Here is a 16,832-nt window from a genome sequence, read left to right as displayed (position 1 = left end):
TTGCACTTTCTTTAAAGACCACAGATGTTAACAAATTCTCTGGATATGGCACCACTAAAAAAGCTGAAAGGCAAATTCTCTGCACTCCATTTGTTCTACACAAAGGATCCTTTTAAAACTAGCCTCACTCATTTTCTCTGTGGTGGGGAGCAGAGGATTTAAACTTGGACACTTACTTGCACAGATAATCCAGACTTACATTTACAAAATGTCCTTTTGACCAGTAGCAGCTGCTTTGAGCATTGCACTGAAACTGGATACTAGAAAAAGGAATTGCAGCAATTTAGAACAAACTGTACATTGCAAGCCCATCCAAGTCTTAATACAAACCTCATGGTTTATGAAGCTGTGTAAGTAAAAAATAACCCTTCTATTCTTTACCAGATTTTCTGTTTTCAGTTAGCATGATGCTAAACCATAGGACCATCAAAACTGACTTGTGAAGTGCATAATAAAAAACTGAGTTTTGTAATGGAGCAAGAAAGCAATTGTGTAAAGAAATCCTATTTGAAATTTTTAGAGAAGTAAAAAAATGTCTTATATAAGCTTCTTTTCCATAATCATATGTACTACTAGAAAAGACGAGTATCTAGAGCGTATTTTATCTGTAAACTATATCCAAATAATACCACTACAATGCAAACAACACGAAGTGTCTTGATTGCCTAGGGAGATTTGCATGCAGTGATTTACTGTAACAATAATTAAGAATGTACAGTTAAGAATTTGTCATTATGATGATGATTTCACATGATTATATAATGTGTCTCATTCACTAATATTTATACGTAACACTAAATGTTTCATTCGGAAATGTTCTGGCATTCTGCACGTGTAAACACGCTATACAGAATTTAGCAATGTTAGATGAGGATGGATGGGCATAATCACAGAACACAGTGGTAGTTATCTCAGTAGGAGGTTATTTTTTCCTTTTCTTCTCCTCTTCTTAATGGCTTGTCTGCTAAGCAGACTGGAATGGACATAAACAAAATAAAAGGCAAGAAGGCAGCACTGAATCCTGAGAGAACATGTGCATCTCACATGGAGAATTCAGAACTGAATGCTTTGTTTGCAATGTTGCAGCTATTGCTGACTTTTTTGGCCTCTTTGTTAATGAGGTTAGGTTGAAATTCAAAGGAAATAAGAACTTACATTCCCAAAACGTAAAAGAAAGAAAGAAAGGCTTGCTGTCCCATTTAATTGCATCTCCATGTTTATAACCCACATGAGTCTCTTACCGTAAACAGATTTCATTACTGGTATCGTATTTCCTGTGTGCATGTATGTCATGTAATAAATTTATTTATATGCTGAAATATTGATGAATTGTTAAATGGCAGAGCCAGGGAAGTTATACAGAGCTGTACTGATCACTATCTAAGACTGACCTGTATTCATTTTAACACAAGAACAAAGAGAGTAGCTCGCACAATTTGATACAGTATACTGGTGCATACTACCATTGCAAAAAGCTAGGAGGCTCTTGGAAGACAGCTAGACGAGCACAGCTGGAACATGGTTTTGAGTGCAAAAGGATGAATTCCATGTTTTAATACATGTGCCTTAACATGTAATATGCAGGAGCTCTGGTGTTTGCCAGGACCTCATTATGTCAGATACTGCTTAAAAGAAAAGTAGCATGCTTGCACAAAAGAGGTGACCTTTTAAGCACAAGAGAACAAGTAGATACAAATGGGTGAAGACAATGTAACAATAAGACATCACTGATCAGCATGAACAGTAATTGCAGAACACTAACTCATTTTTGCCAAGCTTCTTTAGTAGGCTAAACATTAAGAGCAAATTAAGGCAAAAGATTATGTTGGAAATTTTTAAAGGCCAGAGTTACTAGACAGTCACTACCTATCTAGATACACTTTTGATTCTTCATTGCTATATATATATGTGCATATATATCGTTTTTTATATGTATATAGTTTTATGTATACACATAGGGTCATAGGATACCCTAGGTTGGAAGGGACCTCAGGCCATCATCTAGTCCAACCTCCTGCTCAAAGCAGGGCCAGCTCTTAGATCAGATCAAGTTACTCAGTTTGCCAGATTAGACCAAGGTTATCCAGTCAGGCCATGACAACCTCCAGGGACGCAGAGTGCACTCCCTCTCTGGGCCCTTGTTTCCATGCTTGACAGCCAGCATGGTGAAAACATTTTCCTTGGACCCAGTCTGGACATCTCATGTTTCATATTAAGCTCCTTACCTCTTGTCCAGAATGCGTCACTGTGAAGACCCTGGCTCCATCGTTGTGACAACCTCGGTGTAGGTATTGCAGAGCTGCTAGAGGATACCCCCAAAACTTTCTCTTCTGCAGGCTGAACAAACCCTAATCCCTCAGCCTCTTCTCACAGCGTGAGTCTGCCAGCCCTCTGAGCATCTTTGTTCTTGCTGAACTTTCTTCAGACATTTAAAGTCTTTCTTGCACTGGCGGGCCCCAAAACTGGACACAGTAGTCTGGACGTGGTCCTGACAAGTTCCGAGCAGAGGAACAATCAATTCCCTTGATCTCTGGCTGTGCTCATCTTAAAACAGGGACTAATAAAGTGCTTTTATCTGAGTATATATCCTTGGGCTCATGCAGCTCATTGATTTGATATCAAAGTAATTTGAAGACCTGGGCACTGGCATGTAATTACTGTTCACTATTGGGCTAGATTGGTGCTTATCCTGTTTATTCCCAATCACATGACACTAATTTTGTTTGCTAGATATCAGAAAGTTAAAATACTGCTGGGACACCAAACAGACTAATTAGCTTTAGGATGAACCCAAATGGTATGCTTGATTTAGTTACAAAATGTTAGAAGTTTTCAAATTAATCAGTCTGGTTTCTTAGCATGGAACATATTGAAGTACTAATCCTCTGGAGACAAAGTTGAAGGGTCTCGTCAATAAAGCTAGTTTATATATGTGTATATATATATATATGTATAAAGTATGTATTTTTAGGAAATCCCAGGTCTCCTAGGAAAAAGAGCTAGGTTGGTTGACTAGGAATCTTTTTCAGGGCAGTGAAATCATGCACTGTACAAAAACCTGAGCTCTCTGAGAGTCATCTGCCCAGCTCTACTCAGCTGGGGTGGGGCTGCAAATGGGGATTTCCAAAGGTATGTTAAATCAGGCTGTAACTTGAAGTCTCAATACTTGTACGCATGTTGCTGCAGGGCATATCAAAGCCATATCTTCATGCAAGCTTTTATAATTGAAATTGTATCATTCTTAGAAAACAAAATTATTTTCTGAACAATACTTGAAGCAACATTATCTATTTATTTAAAAAATTTACATACTTGCATTTTCTTCCCAACTTAATTTTTCTTTATAATACTATAATCATCCTTCTTAAGAGTATAATCATATACATGCCAGTATATTTGCTGATTGCTAATAGATATGCTAACCCTTTTCCTCAAAACAAGGAAGCTGCCTTAGGCAACGTAGCCTAAGTCTGTGAGCAAGTTCTCAGACAGACCTGTTAACTGTTCCAGATGTCAGGATGATTCAGATTTTAACAGTAAGCTGACATCAGTTTATTAGCTCAGTATATAATATTCCAAAAGAACATCTCCAAAATATTCTGAAATAATATCTCCAAAAATAGACCATCTTTGTTAGAATTAGACAAATAGACATTCTGAATTCAAGGTATTATTTCAATGGCTGCTGCACATGGAGATATATAAGAAATCCCAGAAATGGGCATTCCAGAAGCCAATGAAAAGATACTTTCAGGACTACTGTACAAGACTGCTCAGTACAAAAAAGTATCACTGCATTCCTTTTGTATTTATGTGAAAGTACAATAATATAGAAGCAATTTACTAACACACAGGTTATCTGATAGAGAAAAGGGCCACCTGTACAAGAGACAGCTAGTTCAAAAGAAGCCCCAAAACAGCTAATCTACATGCTATCAGGCATCAAAGGCTGCAAAATCCCCAAACCACCATTTCCTCTCACGAAAAAACTATTACTAAGTCAAAAACCCGAAACGGTGCTGTGCCACAAGACATTAGCAAGAGAGAGTTCAGAGTTTACTGGGTACTGAAATAATAAAAAATGACTGAATAAGTAAAACTCTCATACAGTTCTCTGACTGCATCACATGTTATAGAGAGCTGTGGAGGTTAGCTGAACAAAAAATAATCCTTCTCAGTCGGCACAGGGGTAAAAATTATCTGACCACAGAGCTGGCAATGGATTTAATTCCAAGTATGTGAGCAAATATGACAAGTGGGCAAGGGATAATTTTATGCCATTAGCCCAGCACTATATTGTACCCCACATCCTCTCTCTAGTAGTCATGGCTAAATTCCAGTGCTTTGAAGAAAAGTGCAAAACCAAAACAAAAACAAAAAACAGAAGACAAATTATGCACTGAAGGGGGAAAACTCTTTCTGACCACGGAGCCTTGAAATGTTCTATTAGTACAGTATAAAAAGATGTTTCTTTAAAAAATTAATATTGCTCACTTTGAATCTCTTTGTACATACCACAAAATATGATGCTTCGAATTTATATCAGAATTTGAGTTTTAAATATTAGGAAATTATCCTATATATGTATATAGTTCGTCCCATAAAATTTTACAAACTCCATCCTAAAACAGTTTAGGTTCCCTTCCTCAAATATCCCATTTAGAAAAACTTCCAGAACATCACTCTTTTGATGATCAGTCAGAAATCACATCGTTTAATTTACATTGTTAGAATATGCATGATCATAGTGAAAAAACCCACAACACCTCTGAACCCACTTAATGCCTCTTTTTTTTTTAATTTTCTCTATCAGGAGAAATGAACCAGGTATTTATCTTGTCTATGTTTCTGCAGCTTACAGAAACCAGTACAGAGTATTGCAGGTAAATTGCTAAGAAGATGTGATGCTATTTCCCCACCTGTCATTTATCCCTGGGCAGGTTTGGAAAATACGACAAGGATCTAGCATACAGTAACATTTCCCATACTGTGAAATCAAGACAAGTACATATAGAGAGCTGCTTAGTAACCAGGTAGTGCATAAAGTGCTCTGTGTGTTGGATGTTTCCAGGCACACTTTTAGAATGACTGTTGTCTGTTATTCTTGGCAGTGCCAGGAAATCTAGGGTGTTACAAGGACCATGGAGAGCCACCACCTTTGACTGGCACCAGCGAGACCTCCAACAAACTTACTATCCAAACATGCATCAGTTCCTGCCGAAGTCAACAATTTAAGGTGATTGACGTACGTTTACAAAATGTTTTCAAAGACAAAAGATGGCAATATGCCTACAGGTCTCTATCATATTTCTCCCCTCCTGCCTTTTTTTTTTTTTTATCTTTAAGAGGTCTAAGGTGTCACTCCTACTGCAAAGGACCTAGCCCTCTCTCTCTGTCCAGAGCAAACGACCAATTAATAATGCCAGGATGCCAGGAGAAAGTATGCTTGCTTACTGCAGTTGTGAGTGACAGGGTGCCCTAATTGCCCTCCATTCCATCTTTCTTGCTAGTCTTAAGTAGCATCATGACAGCTCAAACAAAAACAGTTTGTGGTGGGACCTCTGATCTCTGACTAATACTTCTCCAAAACACACATATTCTGCTGCCAGCTTGCTTACTCATACAACCTCCTGCTATCACTCTTTTAAATATTATCCCTCCCTTCCTTATGCATCTTTGTTGTCAAAGTTCGCAGGCATGGAATCAGGTTATGCTTGTTTCTGTGGAAATAATCCTGACTACTGGAGATATGGGGAGGCAGCCAGTACGGAATGCAACAGTGTTTGCTTTGGAGACCATACTCAGCCTTGTGGTGGGGATGGCAGAGTCATTCTTTTTGACAGTAAGTATTGAAACAGGCTCAGTTTTTCTCAAATGTTTAGCAAATTAAGGAAAAGGGTTTAAGTGCAATGAGAACTGTTGCACACAAAACAGCAAAACACCTAAATTCAGTATAAAATAAAGCTGCTTGCCATGTCTGCATAAAATTTACATCCATTAATAATGTGAAAGAGCTCCTCCAGGAAATCATGGCTGCTCAGGCAACTGACTCTTGCTCCAGAGACCGTCTCTTACTTCCCTACAAATGGTACTAACTCAGCTATCACAAACAGCATGCCACAGAAAGACTCCTTTAAAGCTGATCTTAGCAGAGAGTAGATACACAATTAAGTTAGGTACCTCCTAATAAAATTTCATTCTACACCAGCTTGGGTTTTTTATTAAACCAGACGAGACTTGCTATAATCCAGTTAACACAACACAAAGCAGTGTAGTAGAATTGGGATGGGGATGTAGTGTACCACAAAAGTACAAACAGGTTAGTTTGCTATTATGACCACGGCTGATTTCATAATTTCTTATACACAGAAATCCTTTCTACTCTTCTTTTCAGTACACATACTAGCTGTGTAAGTTCACAGGTTGATAGTACGACTACCCACATGTCTGGCTGCAGTACAGCCTCCCGTTATAACTGGGAGTGCTGGAAAAGTTCACAGTATGCACCGATATATCATTGCTTCTCAGATCTCAACTGTCTCTGATGTAGAAGCTACCTTTTAAGTCAAGTTATAAACTTTCTGGAACTAAAAGCGGCATCATTTTCCACCTTCTGAACATGCAATGAAACTTCCCAGCTCCTTACTCTAAAACTCTCGTTTCCAGCTAGCAAGACGGAAAGACATTTCAGTTGAGACAGGAATTAGTCACTCTGCTCACTTCTAGATTCTCCGCAAGATACAAAACGAAGCACTGGAGCTGCATGGTGCTCAGTGTTGAGATAGCATGCAGTTTCACACTGTAGCATTGTCTGTTTCCTTCTCCTCTTGGCTTCCCAAATCCTCGATGGGTAAAGAATTCCTTTGTAGCTTTCCTTTTTTTGAATAACTGAGGGCTCAGCAAAATGTTATCCTGAGGACCTGCACTGTCTTTTCTGGTAAACAGCAAGGGAGAGACCTATGGCAAGCTAAGAGAGGTCATTCTAGTAACCGCCACCAATTTTCTTCTGCTGATGAGCAACACCTGCTCACCTCATTCCTCTTTTCCAGATTATGTCATATCCCCAGAACATTCACCCCTGATCCCTGTACACACACACACACATCCCCCACCCATTAATCTTTTGTGTTTACGTGCTACTATAATGGCCTAAACCTGTAACATTCAGACCCACAACACAGAATTCTACCAGCTCTAGAAGGAAAAGAGAGAAGAAAAGCATTGCCATTCCATATGGGGCAATGCTGTGCTTTGTTAGGCATCTGTGGAGCACTAGTCACTGGCATTCTTAGTTAATATTGATGGTTTGAATCTTGTGATTCAGTAATTACAAACAGCACAGACAAATGTAACAATACCTATAGGCCATTTGCAAAGAGGAAATTTGATCTCTCAATGACAAATTTCAATTCTATTAATTGGAGTGCTTCTATCTACTCAAACAATTGTATTCAATTAAATCACTAGCTCTGTTAGCATGGAGTAAGTGCCAAACACAAATTCCTCTGTGGGACTTAGTACCTCTGTGGACTCTTTCACATTCTTTCTATTCTTCTTCTTTCATATTCTTTCACTTCCTCTGCAACATCTTTCATAGTGCAGCACTGATGTGTGAGGTTTGCTCAGACTATGATCAGGCCTTGCTCCAGAAAAAGAAATGTTTTCACATGATTTTTCTGGCAGTCATATGCTACTATTTGTTCTCATTCCCCTAGGTCCCTTTTAATTTGTGTTTATTAAAGCTCATTCTCAGAGGCCTGTGAAAACTGAGACACTTCAAAACACTTCCTTTATTTCGATTCTCACAGGCCTCTATTACAGGGCTTTAACTAAGCTTTCAGAGACAATAATTCTTTTTTTATTCTTCAGTCCTTCAGCCTGTGATATGGGGGAGGGATAACTCTGATCCAAACAGTTTTGTCATGAAATACATTATTATATAATATATATAATATTGTGTATTTAGGGGATACATACACACATATATATGCATGCATATATCTATATACAATACATTTTTAAAATTATATATGTGTATATCTAGTTATGCATCAAGTCAGTTGGCTGGCATTTGAGTTTCTGGATTCATTGGTAAATAAGTTTGCATGGGAATCTGGATAGTTGTCAAGGAATATAAACATTTACTGGGCATGTACTTGTTTTGAATATAAGAGGTAGCAACAAATCTAAAAGACTTTCTTCAGACTTCATAACAGGATCTTTTTTAAGTTACTTAGTGAAGGTAAGCTCAAACATTAGTTGGACAAGATCAAAAGACAAGATGCTTAAAAAGGACATATAAATGGCCACAAAGGTGATTAACGGATTACAGTATCATTACTACAACGAGATGCTAAGAGATCTTGGATTGTTTAGCCTTGAGAAAAGCAGGCTCGGGGGGATCTTTTCAATTTGTATAAATAACTGATGGGAGGGTGTAAAGATGAAGTCAGGGTCTTTTCAGTGTTGTGAATAGAAAAGAGGCAACAGGCACAAATGGAAATACAGGAAAATCCATTTATACATAAGGAAAAACTTATTTTATGGTGAGGGTGACACTGGAACAGGTTGCCCAGAAAGATTATGGAGTTTCCATCCTTGGAAATTCAACAAAAGACAACTAGACAATGTCTCCTGCTTTGAGCAGGGAGATTGGACTAGACAATCTCCAGGGGTCCCTTCCAACCTCAGCTATTCGGTGAAGATTTGTTTTTTCAATTTGGTAAGGCTGTGAAGGATCTTCAGTAATTCAACAGTGAGCGTTACAGTCATTAATCCATTTGCCTGCCTGCCTGATAAGAATGGAGTAGAAGATCCTGAACCAATGATTTAGCTTTCATCCTCTTCCTGCAGGGGTGTGGGAAAGGCTACATGGTTACATACAAGGATAGTTGCAGCATTCAAGTTTGATACATAGGTCTCAGAGTAATGGGACCGAATTAGTGTATCCCAAGCAAATGCAACAAAATAGCTGTGCTCCCAGGGCCTTGGAAGGTAAATAATACCAATCTGAGAGACAGCACATCCTGCTAGGGTAGCAAGTCTGTACTGTGAAGTCTCATTTGAGTATTACAGAGTGATAAAGCTGTCCATAATGAATATATAACCTATTTTTTTTTTCATTTTTCTCCCTCTCCTCTACACAGCCCTTATTGGTGCCTGTGGAGGGAATTACACTGCTGCTACAGCTGTGATCTATTCCCCAGATTTTCCCGACACATACGGCACAGGCAAGGTCTGTTACTGGACCATACAAGTTCCAGGAGCATCTCAAATTCACTTCAGCTTTGCCCTTTTTGAAATCAAAGATGCTACAGATATGGTGGAATTGCTGGATGGCTATACCTATCATGTTCTAGCTCGTTTTAATGGCAAGAACCGACCTCCACACACCTTTAACATCTCTTTGGATTTTGTCATTTTGTACTTTTTCTCAGATGAAATCAATCAATCCCAGGGATTTGCTATCAGATATAGAGGTAAGAGGCTAACTTTGCTGTTTGGATGTTTCAGTGAGCCGTTAAAGCATTTAATTCACACAGGACATTTCTGGAGTGGCAAAAAAGAGCAAATATTTTAACTGTCACGTCTACAGGTGCTTCATCTATCTTGTTGCCACTGCTCAGTGGGTAAAACCTTTGCTACAATTTCTCTCAGTTTGGAATACTCTAGTCAGCTATGTCATAAATAGCAAAATTTAAATTTTCAAAAATTCAATCCTATGCATACCTGCCTTTCAAAACAGATTGGAAAATGACAAAGCTGAAACAGAACAAAAAAACAGTAGTCCATCTGCATCTTGATTCATCTTGGCTCTTTCCAACAGTCTACTCCACTCAGATCAAAACTCATCAGGAGAAAACATTTTAGTCTTTGCGTTGTACTTACTGTTACGATGAAGTTAGCTTCCAGAAAAATTCTGAGAACACCAGCTTGGTGAAGTACAGGCTTTTTCTGGCATCAGACATAATTTGATTATTGGAGTTCTCTAAGTAAACCAGAGAGCAGCATATGCCTGTTTACAAGCACAAAATAAAGTCCAATTACACCTGTTAAGAAATTGTTGTTGTAATCATACTCTTGTATTTTCAGCTGTGAAGGACAATGTGAATCAAAACAAGATTCCAGTGAATCAGACCCTCTCAGAGAAGATAAATGAACAGGCAAATCTCAGCATCAATCCAGCGCAGTCATCAAAGATACTTTATGTCATCACAGCCAGCCCAAGTCATCCTAGTAGCTCCGTGCCTGGTAATATTAAAAGAAAATGTGGAAACATTTTGCCAAGGCAGAATCTAAAATCACTATTTCCTGTGCCTCCTCCTCATTACCTGATCCATTGTGCCTCTCACTAATAGATGAATTTTCATTTAGTCTAATTACCACTAACTGTGCTGCTTTCATTACTTTTCAAAACTCACTTCTCAGCATAAATCAGTTAGAAATAGTGTGAAGATGGTAAGTCCTTGAGAATGAAAGCACATCAGAATAAGATGTGAGTCAGAGCAGCTTCCTTACTAGAATCAGCTTCAGTGACCAGTGCATACCAGATCAGTAGCAAAGGTGCTGAAAGAAGAGCAAGCAAGCTTTTGTAGAGCCTGAATGCTGGACGCATCCCAGTTATCCCAATTCACAAAAGCTACAGCAATAAGACAAAGATGGCTCAACAAGGATGAAGCAAGTTAGTGGGTGCAGGGGAATGCCACCGAGAACTGTCATATGTCTAGAACTCGTCTTCAAGACATCACTTCATTCAGGAAATAGTTGAGTTGTAAATAATTGAAGACTGGAAATGCACTCTTGGTGACTATCACTGCTGGTCTCTCCTATCTTTAAACTACCCTGGGCATTTGCTTTTACGTATCGTTGAAGCTGGGCCTCAATCACACTATGGACACTCTAATAGTTCTGTAATCCTGAAGCTGTCTGCATTCCGAACCTGAAGCATAAGGACATGACTGCACATGAGCTGCGTATACCCAAACTAGCCACATTGCAGAACATGACTAGGATTCTGGGCAGATACGGGTGGCACTAGGCCCAGGCTAGTGCCTGAATTACCACAGCTACATTTAAGCTGCCTGGTGTTACACTAGTTTGGGTATACCAACCTAAGGTGAAACTGCACTCTTGGATTTTATGCAATTATGAAAATACTGTTAAAATCATCATGAACAGTCCATACTTTGAGGAAGGGGCATAGGTGGGAGGGAACTTACGCTTCCTTCTTTTAAATAGTTTAAATGTTACAATGTGTCAAGCTGTTCTTTAAGTCCTGCTTGACTTGCTGGTAAAAGCAAAACTAAATTAAAATGTAAAATACAATGACCAAGAGCCTTCAGTGTAAGGTAATAAGAATAGCAGACCACAAATGCTGATCACCTGTCTCAGTAGACTCTAGAAAGGAAAAAAAACCCCACACTTAGTGATTACTTACATAATTACTGTTATAAAACTAGGCCATCTCCTTGCAAATATAGCTACTACTGGTAGCATATATTCTAGTATGTTGTTTAGCCTGCTTTTAAATTTCTCTCTGAGTTTTGATTCCTTTCCTAGACACCAGTTACATAATTCCACTGGTATATTCTTTTTGATTTTCCCAGCTTTCAAATTTATAGGGAGCAGTCCTGCATGCGAAAAAACAATTCTGAGAGTTGCAGAATTTCTGCCAGTCTTTGCAGAAAATACTTAAAGGTTTAAGGCATCTTCAAATTACAGTTTTGAATAAAGCATCAGAAGGCTATGTGTTTCTTTTGTGCAATATTTTTACTTTAAATACTGTAAGTAAATGAATGTACTGAGAGCTCTCTCCTCCCCTCCCCTCCTCTCCTTCCTTCCCCTCCCCTTCTCTTCTCTCCTCTTCTCTTCTACAGAGTGGACAATATATAGTCTCACAGCACTGCTCATCCTAAGTGTTACAGCCATAATAGCAAAGATATTTCTCCACGTAACCATGAGGTAAGTATGGAGTTAAAAAAGTTTCTAACACTAAGTGATGGTATACAGGAAAGAGGAAAATGTAATCATCTAGCATTGGTGGGAAAAGGTCAAATTATGGTAATACTTTGCAGGAAAAAATTAAAACCTCATCCCAGATCAGGGGACTGGGGAAAAAAGTTAATATATAGGCTAGTTAATACTTAATTTCTTTTACTGAAATATTGAAAATCATTCAAAAAAGAATCACAAAAATGAAAATCTGTATTATGGTGCGACACTTAACCAGTATAATTTTTTTTTTGCCTATTAAAAACAACATTATTTTATTACTATATTTCTTGTCATACCAAATAATTTTTGTGTCCTCTGGATGGAAACTCATTGAATGAAATGAGTGAGTTATCAACAAATCACAAATGTTGAGTATTGTATTTACATAACACAAATAGGCTTAAATATATTAATAGCGATTAGTAATAGAATATGTACAGACTTAGCTTAATGTCACTGCTTTCATTAGTGTAGCAACTATTCTAGCAACAGAATGCCTAACTTTTCATTTGGTCAAGAAACAACCAGCAGACACTCCAAAAACCTACAGAACTGTGCAGCAGGTAGAAAGAAAAGGTGTCACAGATATTGTAGAAGCTGCTAGCATTACCAATGTAGCAGTAATGCAGACATAATAACAGCAGCAGCTTTCCAAGCACCTTAACACTTAGAGTGAATTAACATTTGTTCCCTAGATCCCCTCAGATACCATCTGCAACTGAAACAGAAGATTCCAGTGAGGTTACTACTGCTGGTGAGATCTGGAGTATATTTTACCAGCCATCCACATCGATATCCATCTTCAAGAAAAAGCTTCGAAGTCAACAAGATGATTGCAACCCACTAGTGGGAAACTGAAGTGTCTTTTATTTTACAAGAATCAATCTTCTTAAAATCCAGGTGACTTGGGAATAATCCTTTTTTTTCTCCCAATCTCATACTTGTTTTCCAAAAAGTCTATTTCCAAAGGCCTTTGAGTGACTTTGCCTATCTGCTGTTCTCTTGGGTATACTAACAACAACAGATTTAATTGCAGCAATAGTTTTGAAATATCTGCTGCTCACCAAATCTGTAGTGCTGTTAATTACTGCCTTTAAACCAATGCACTTAAAATACATGTAAAAACCTGTAAAATTAAAAATGTCCTGTACCTCTGCCAAAAGTAATTTAATTAGTATCTGCAGGTTGAGGACTTCTTGTGTCCTACTTTCTTATACCACTGTATTGCATCAGGCTACTTTAGTCCCTTTATTCTGAAGGCTGAAAATAGAGGTAGATATTGATAACCTGTTCAGCTGCCACAGCAACCAGAGCTTATTTGCCTTAATGTAAACATGTCTTAAATGGTACTATACAGTAAAATGGGAGTCAAAGACTTTGAGAAACTATCAGTCCGGTTGCCCAGTGCTCTGCTGTTTCTACATTTTCTGTTTCTGCAAGCAGAGAGATGTACAAATAACAGACAAATCAAATTCACGAGGCAAACGCTCTATGGAGTTTCAGCTGCAAACGTGAGTTTCGATGGAGTAACGCTCACCAGGTCAAGGTCTACATGAGCAATTAAGACTTTTAAACAACTATGTCTGACCCATCATTCATCAATAATTATGATAATTTTGTTCAGAGTGATCCTTTAAAAAACTATTGTACTCCTCAGTCTGAAGTCCTGCATTCATTCTGGAGGTAAGCTTAAGGCTTCTTAAAGGACTGTCCAAAGAAACTGTAACTCCACTGAATTTTTAAATAGCAAGGCTGGCCAACACAAGAAAAGCAAAAAAGTTGTCACCGAGTTTAAATTCATTATAGTATCTGCCCTTCCGTTTTTAACATATAACTCCCTCTCCTTCATGAGGTCTATAGATTTCCTTGAAAAAACAGGGCATCTAAGAATTAAACAATGAAATACTGTGCCTTACTTGCCATTGTAGATCTAGTCTTTTACCAGAATTGAATTAATTCCAGCTCCATTTATGTACCACAGATGAGTGCCAAAGACAGCTGAACAATACCACAATAAATGTTTAACAGAAGCAAGACTTTACTAAGCCAGCAATTATGGAGTTGTTTATATCAAAAATGGAATACCATGGGAACACTTAGTACCTTCTTGCATGAGCTGCTGGAAAGAATACAGGAAAAGATAATTACAGTGTCATGTAAAATCAAGACAGGACGAGTTGTAAAATACACTGGTTATCTCTAATGTGTCATCAAAAAACATTATCTGTTTCAGACCCAACAAAAATTTTTAAATTGGGTTTTTAACAGTCCAGTTTTGCATCGTCCTGTGTAAGGAAAGAGTCTACCTCACAGATTCGTAGCAAAACAAATTAGTTTGTTTCCTAAGCACGCTTAATATGGTTCACTAATGGAAAACGAGGAGTAGAGAGTCAGAGTGTAAAGCTAGGTCCCTAAGAGTTAACTTATGAGCACATTATGATGAAGCTTTGTTTGCTTGCCTTACCAAATGGTCTTGAGCAGTTAAACATATACAATCAAAGGGACGTTCATAAAGCATTTAGCTAATGCTGACAAACTGAAAAAACATCAGGAGCACCCCATGACTTGTTTCTGCTTACTGCAGAAGGGAAAAACCCAGAACTGTTAAGCTTCTCTTCTTCAGCAAAGAATTTAATTTCACTATATAATTAGAGAAAGCCCATTACAAACAACAACAACAAAGAGCGATGCTACTAATGTAAAATCTAGAGAATTTAGAAACTGATATTTTCGCATCGGTCCCTTAGCTCCTCAGCTATTTTTTAAATAATAAAATCATATTTCATGGGCCTTTCTTAGGGATTATTTACAGAATTCTGTACAGAAGACCCATAAAAACAGCAGTTATAGCAGATTCACTGGCCCTAGCGACAATGAACGTGACTAAGCATAAGGTATTGGACAGTGCACAGGTAAACATACTAATAAAAGCGTAGAGGAAATTGTTATGCTCCCCCAAAATCTTTCAGATTGTCTGATTCTAGATACCTCTAACACTAGGAAACAGAGCAATAGATAGAAATGCAAGCTCAGGGTCTCTTAAACAGCACTTCTTACTATACAGGCCTGAGACCATAAAAAGCAGGTAGATCTCTACTGTGGATTTTTTCAAAATGTGGTATAGTCACTTGCACTCCTAGTACAAACACTTTGGTGGTATGGTGCTATATGGCCAACATATATGGTATCCATTCACATAGCACTTTATGATCTTTGCTATAAGGGTTTGGGGAGAGAAAGAAGAAAAGTCTGACATGCACAACTGTTGTAATCCCACATGATTCAGTGTACAGAAACACCCCTATGACACTAGCAGCTGAGTGCTGACAGCTGAAGGGCACAGGCACCTCAGGATACAGCATTTTATTCAACAAATTGAAAATAACTGCAAAAGAAGAATTTGTTTGGAATAATATCTGAATGACCTTCTGACCTCCTCCTTCCAACCTAACAGTTCCCTCAACAGGATGGACAGGTGGCAAATGTGACATTGGCCACAATTTCAAAAGCAACTGTTCTGACAACAAAACCATCATGAGGAGCTGCCTCCTCATATACACGCATTCCAGCCCCGGCTCTGGCCCCCTCCTCGCTCTGTTGTGTTGGTATGACCTGCTGCGTGGTGCAATAAACTGATCAGGTTAAAAATTACCATTGCTTTTTCTTCCCTGAGTTACTTTTAGCAGAGATGACTTCTCTGATCTTGTTTATTGGGTGGTTGCACAGAGAGGTGAGCTAACACAGCTAAGTGGACACTAAGCCATAGGAAAAAGACAGACAGTTGTCTGCCCCAGAAGCAGGGGCAGAAAGTACTTATGCTGGCACTGCCACCATAGCAATTTGCAAGACTGCCTCCTTACTTCATGCAGCATGTCAGTTACAATAGCCTACAGTATATGCGGACCTCAGGTGGAAGGGGACCAGCTGGACAAGTGGCCTCCCTAATTCACAATCTACATTTAAAACTAGTTTAGTTTCTTGACTAAATGATTTTATATGTACTTTTGTCTGAATATTGTTATGTTGGGGGAAATAGAGACTGTGTTATTTAAAAATATGTGTGATATGTTATCATAGTAATATATATATTTATATGTATAGGAAATGCATTATTTAATACAGCATACTAAGCTTGTATCTTGCTAACATTTTATAGGAAGAAAAGATGTTAGTTCACACTTGGGAAAAATAAATTTTCTATACACTGTAACCACAGAAAAAAAATCAAAGATAATTCATTGGTATGTATGATAGAAGAACACTGAGAAGAGGGTAACTCAGACTCAGTTTTGTGGCAGGATAGATGCTGATGAAACAATTGCTTCAAGACACACTTTCCTCCTTTGAATCTCATTTCTAGCTTGTAATTGTATTAGTCTGTTCATCAGATTCTGCAAATTCATGTGCCTATACTCAGGACCATTTTAACATCAAACATGTCATCTGCTTTTTCAAGTATTAGCATAATCTTTTTTGGGGCTTGTTTCTGCCAGATTTTCTACAGCCAGTACAATGTTGAGGAGGTTTATCACATTGCTCATGCAGACAACCCAGTGGTATTGCAGAATTACAGTCTCTGTATTCCAAGCTCCCCTAGTATAAAGGGGAGATTTTTACTGATAGCCCTGGAAACTGTACTGAATCTGCAGCCTGTATGACCACAGGCCAAACATACCAGCAGACACTTGGCTGCCACAGAATGAGCATGACTAGCTATTCCAGTTTCATCTTCTGCTTAACAGGCCTTCTCAGGCAGTGGGAAGGACTGCCAACAGATTTTTCTAGTGCGCCACTTTGCTAAAGGAAGGGTGAACTACAAAAACAGCTCCTGACAAATA

General features: G+C 38.3%; 1 protein-coding gene across 3 annotated transcripts in view; it reads left to right on the top strand.

Annotated features, from left to right (window-relative positions):
- KREMEN1 (kringle containing transmembrane protein 1) overlaps nt 1-16,173 on the top strand; it is a 33,241-nt gene extending 17,068 nt beyond the window's left edge. Inside the window, exons 4-10 of one of the 3 annotated variants that reach the window (XM_075434727.1) lie at nt 5,112-5,236; nt 5,689-5,842; nt 9,147-9,479; nt 10,093-10,251; nt 11,877-11,961; nt 12,690-12,894; nt 15,449-16,173. In XM_075434727.1, coding sequence (XP_075290842.1) covers nt 5,112-5,236; nt 5,689-5,842; nt 9,147-9,479; nt 10,093-10,251; nt 11,877-11,961; nt 12,690-12,852 — 1,019 coding nt within the window. In that variant the 3' untranslated portion in view covers nt 12,853-12,894; nt 15,449-16,173. Of the gene's footprint in view, nt 1-5,111; nt 5,237-5,688; nt 5,843-9,146; nt 9,480-10,092; nt 10,252-11,876; nt 11,962-12,689 lie in introns of all 3 variants that reach the window. The other 2 variants (XM_075434726.1, XM_075434728.1) reach the window with 2 other exon arrangements.
- Nucleotides 16,174-16,832: the final 659 nt, after the last annotated feature.

Source organism: Opisthocomus hoazin, chromosome 13 (genome assembly GCF_030867145.1).
Source record: "Opisthocomus hoazin isolate bOpiHoa1 chromosome 13, bOpiHoa1.hap1, whole genome shotgun sequence".
NCBI lineage: Eukaryota > Metazoa > Chordata > Aves > Opisthocomiformes > Opisthocomidae > Opisthocomus > Opisthocomus hoazin.
This window is presented reverse-complemented; position numbering and strand designations above follow the sequence as displayed.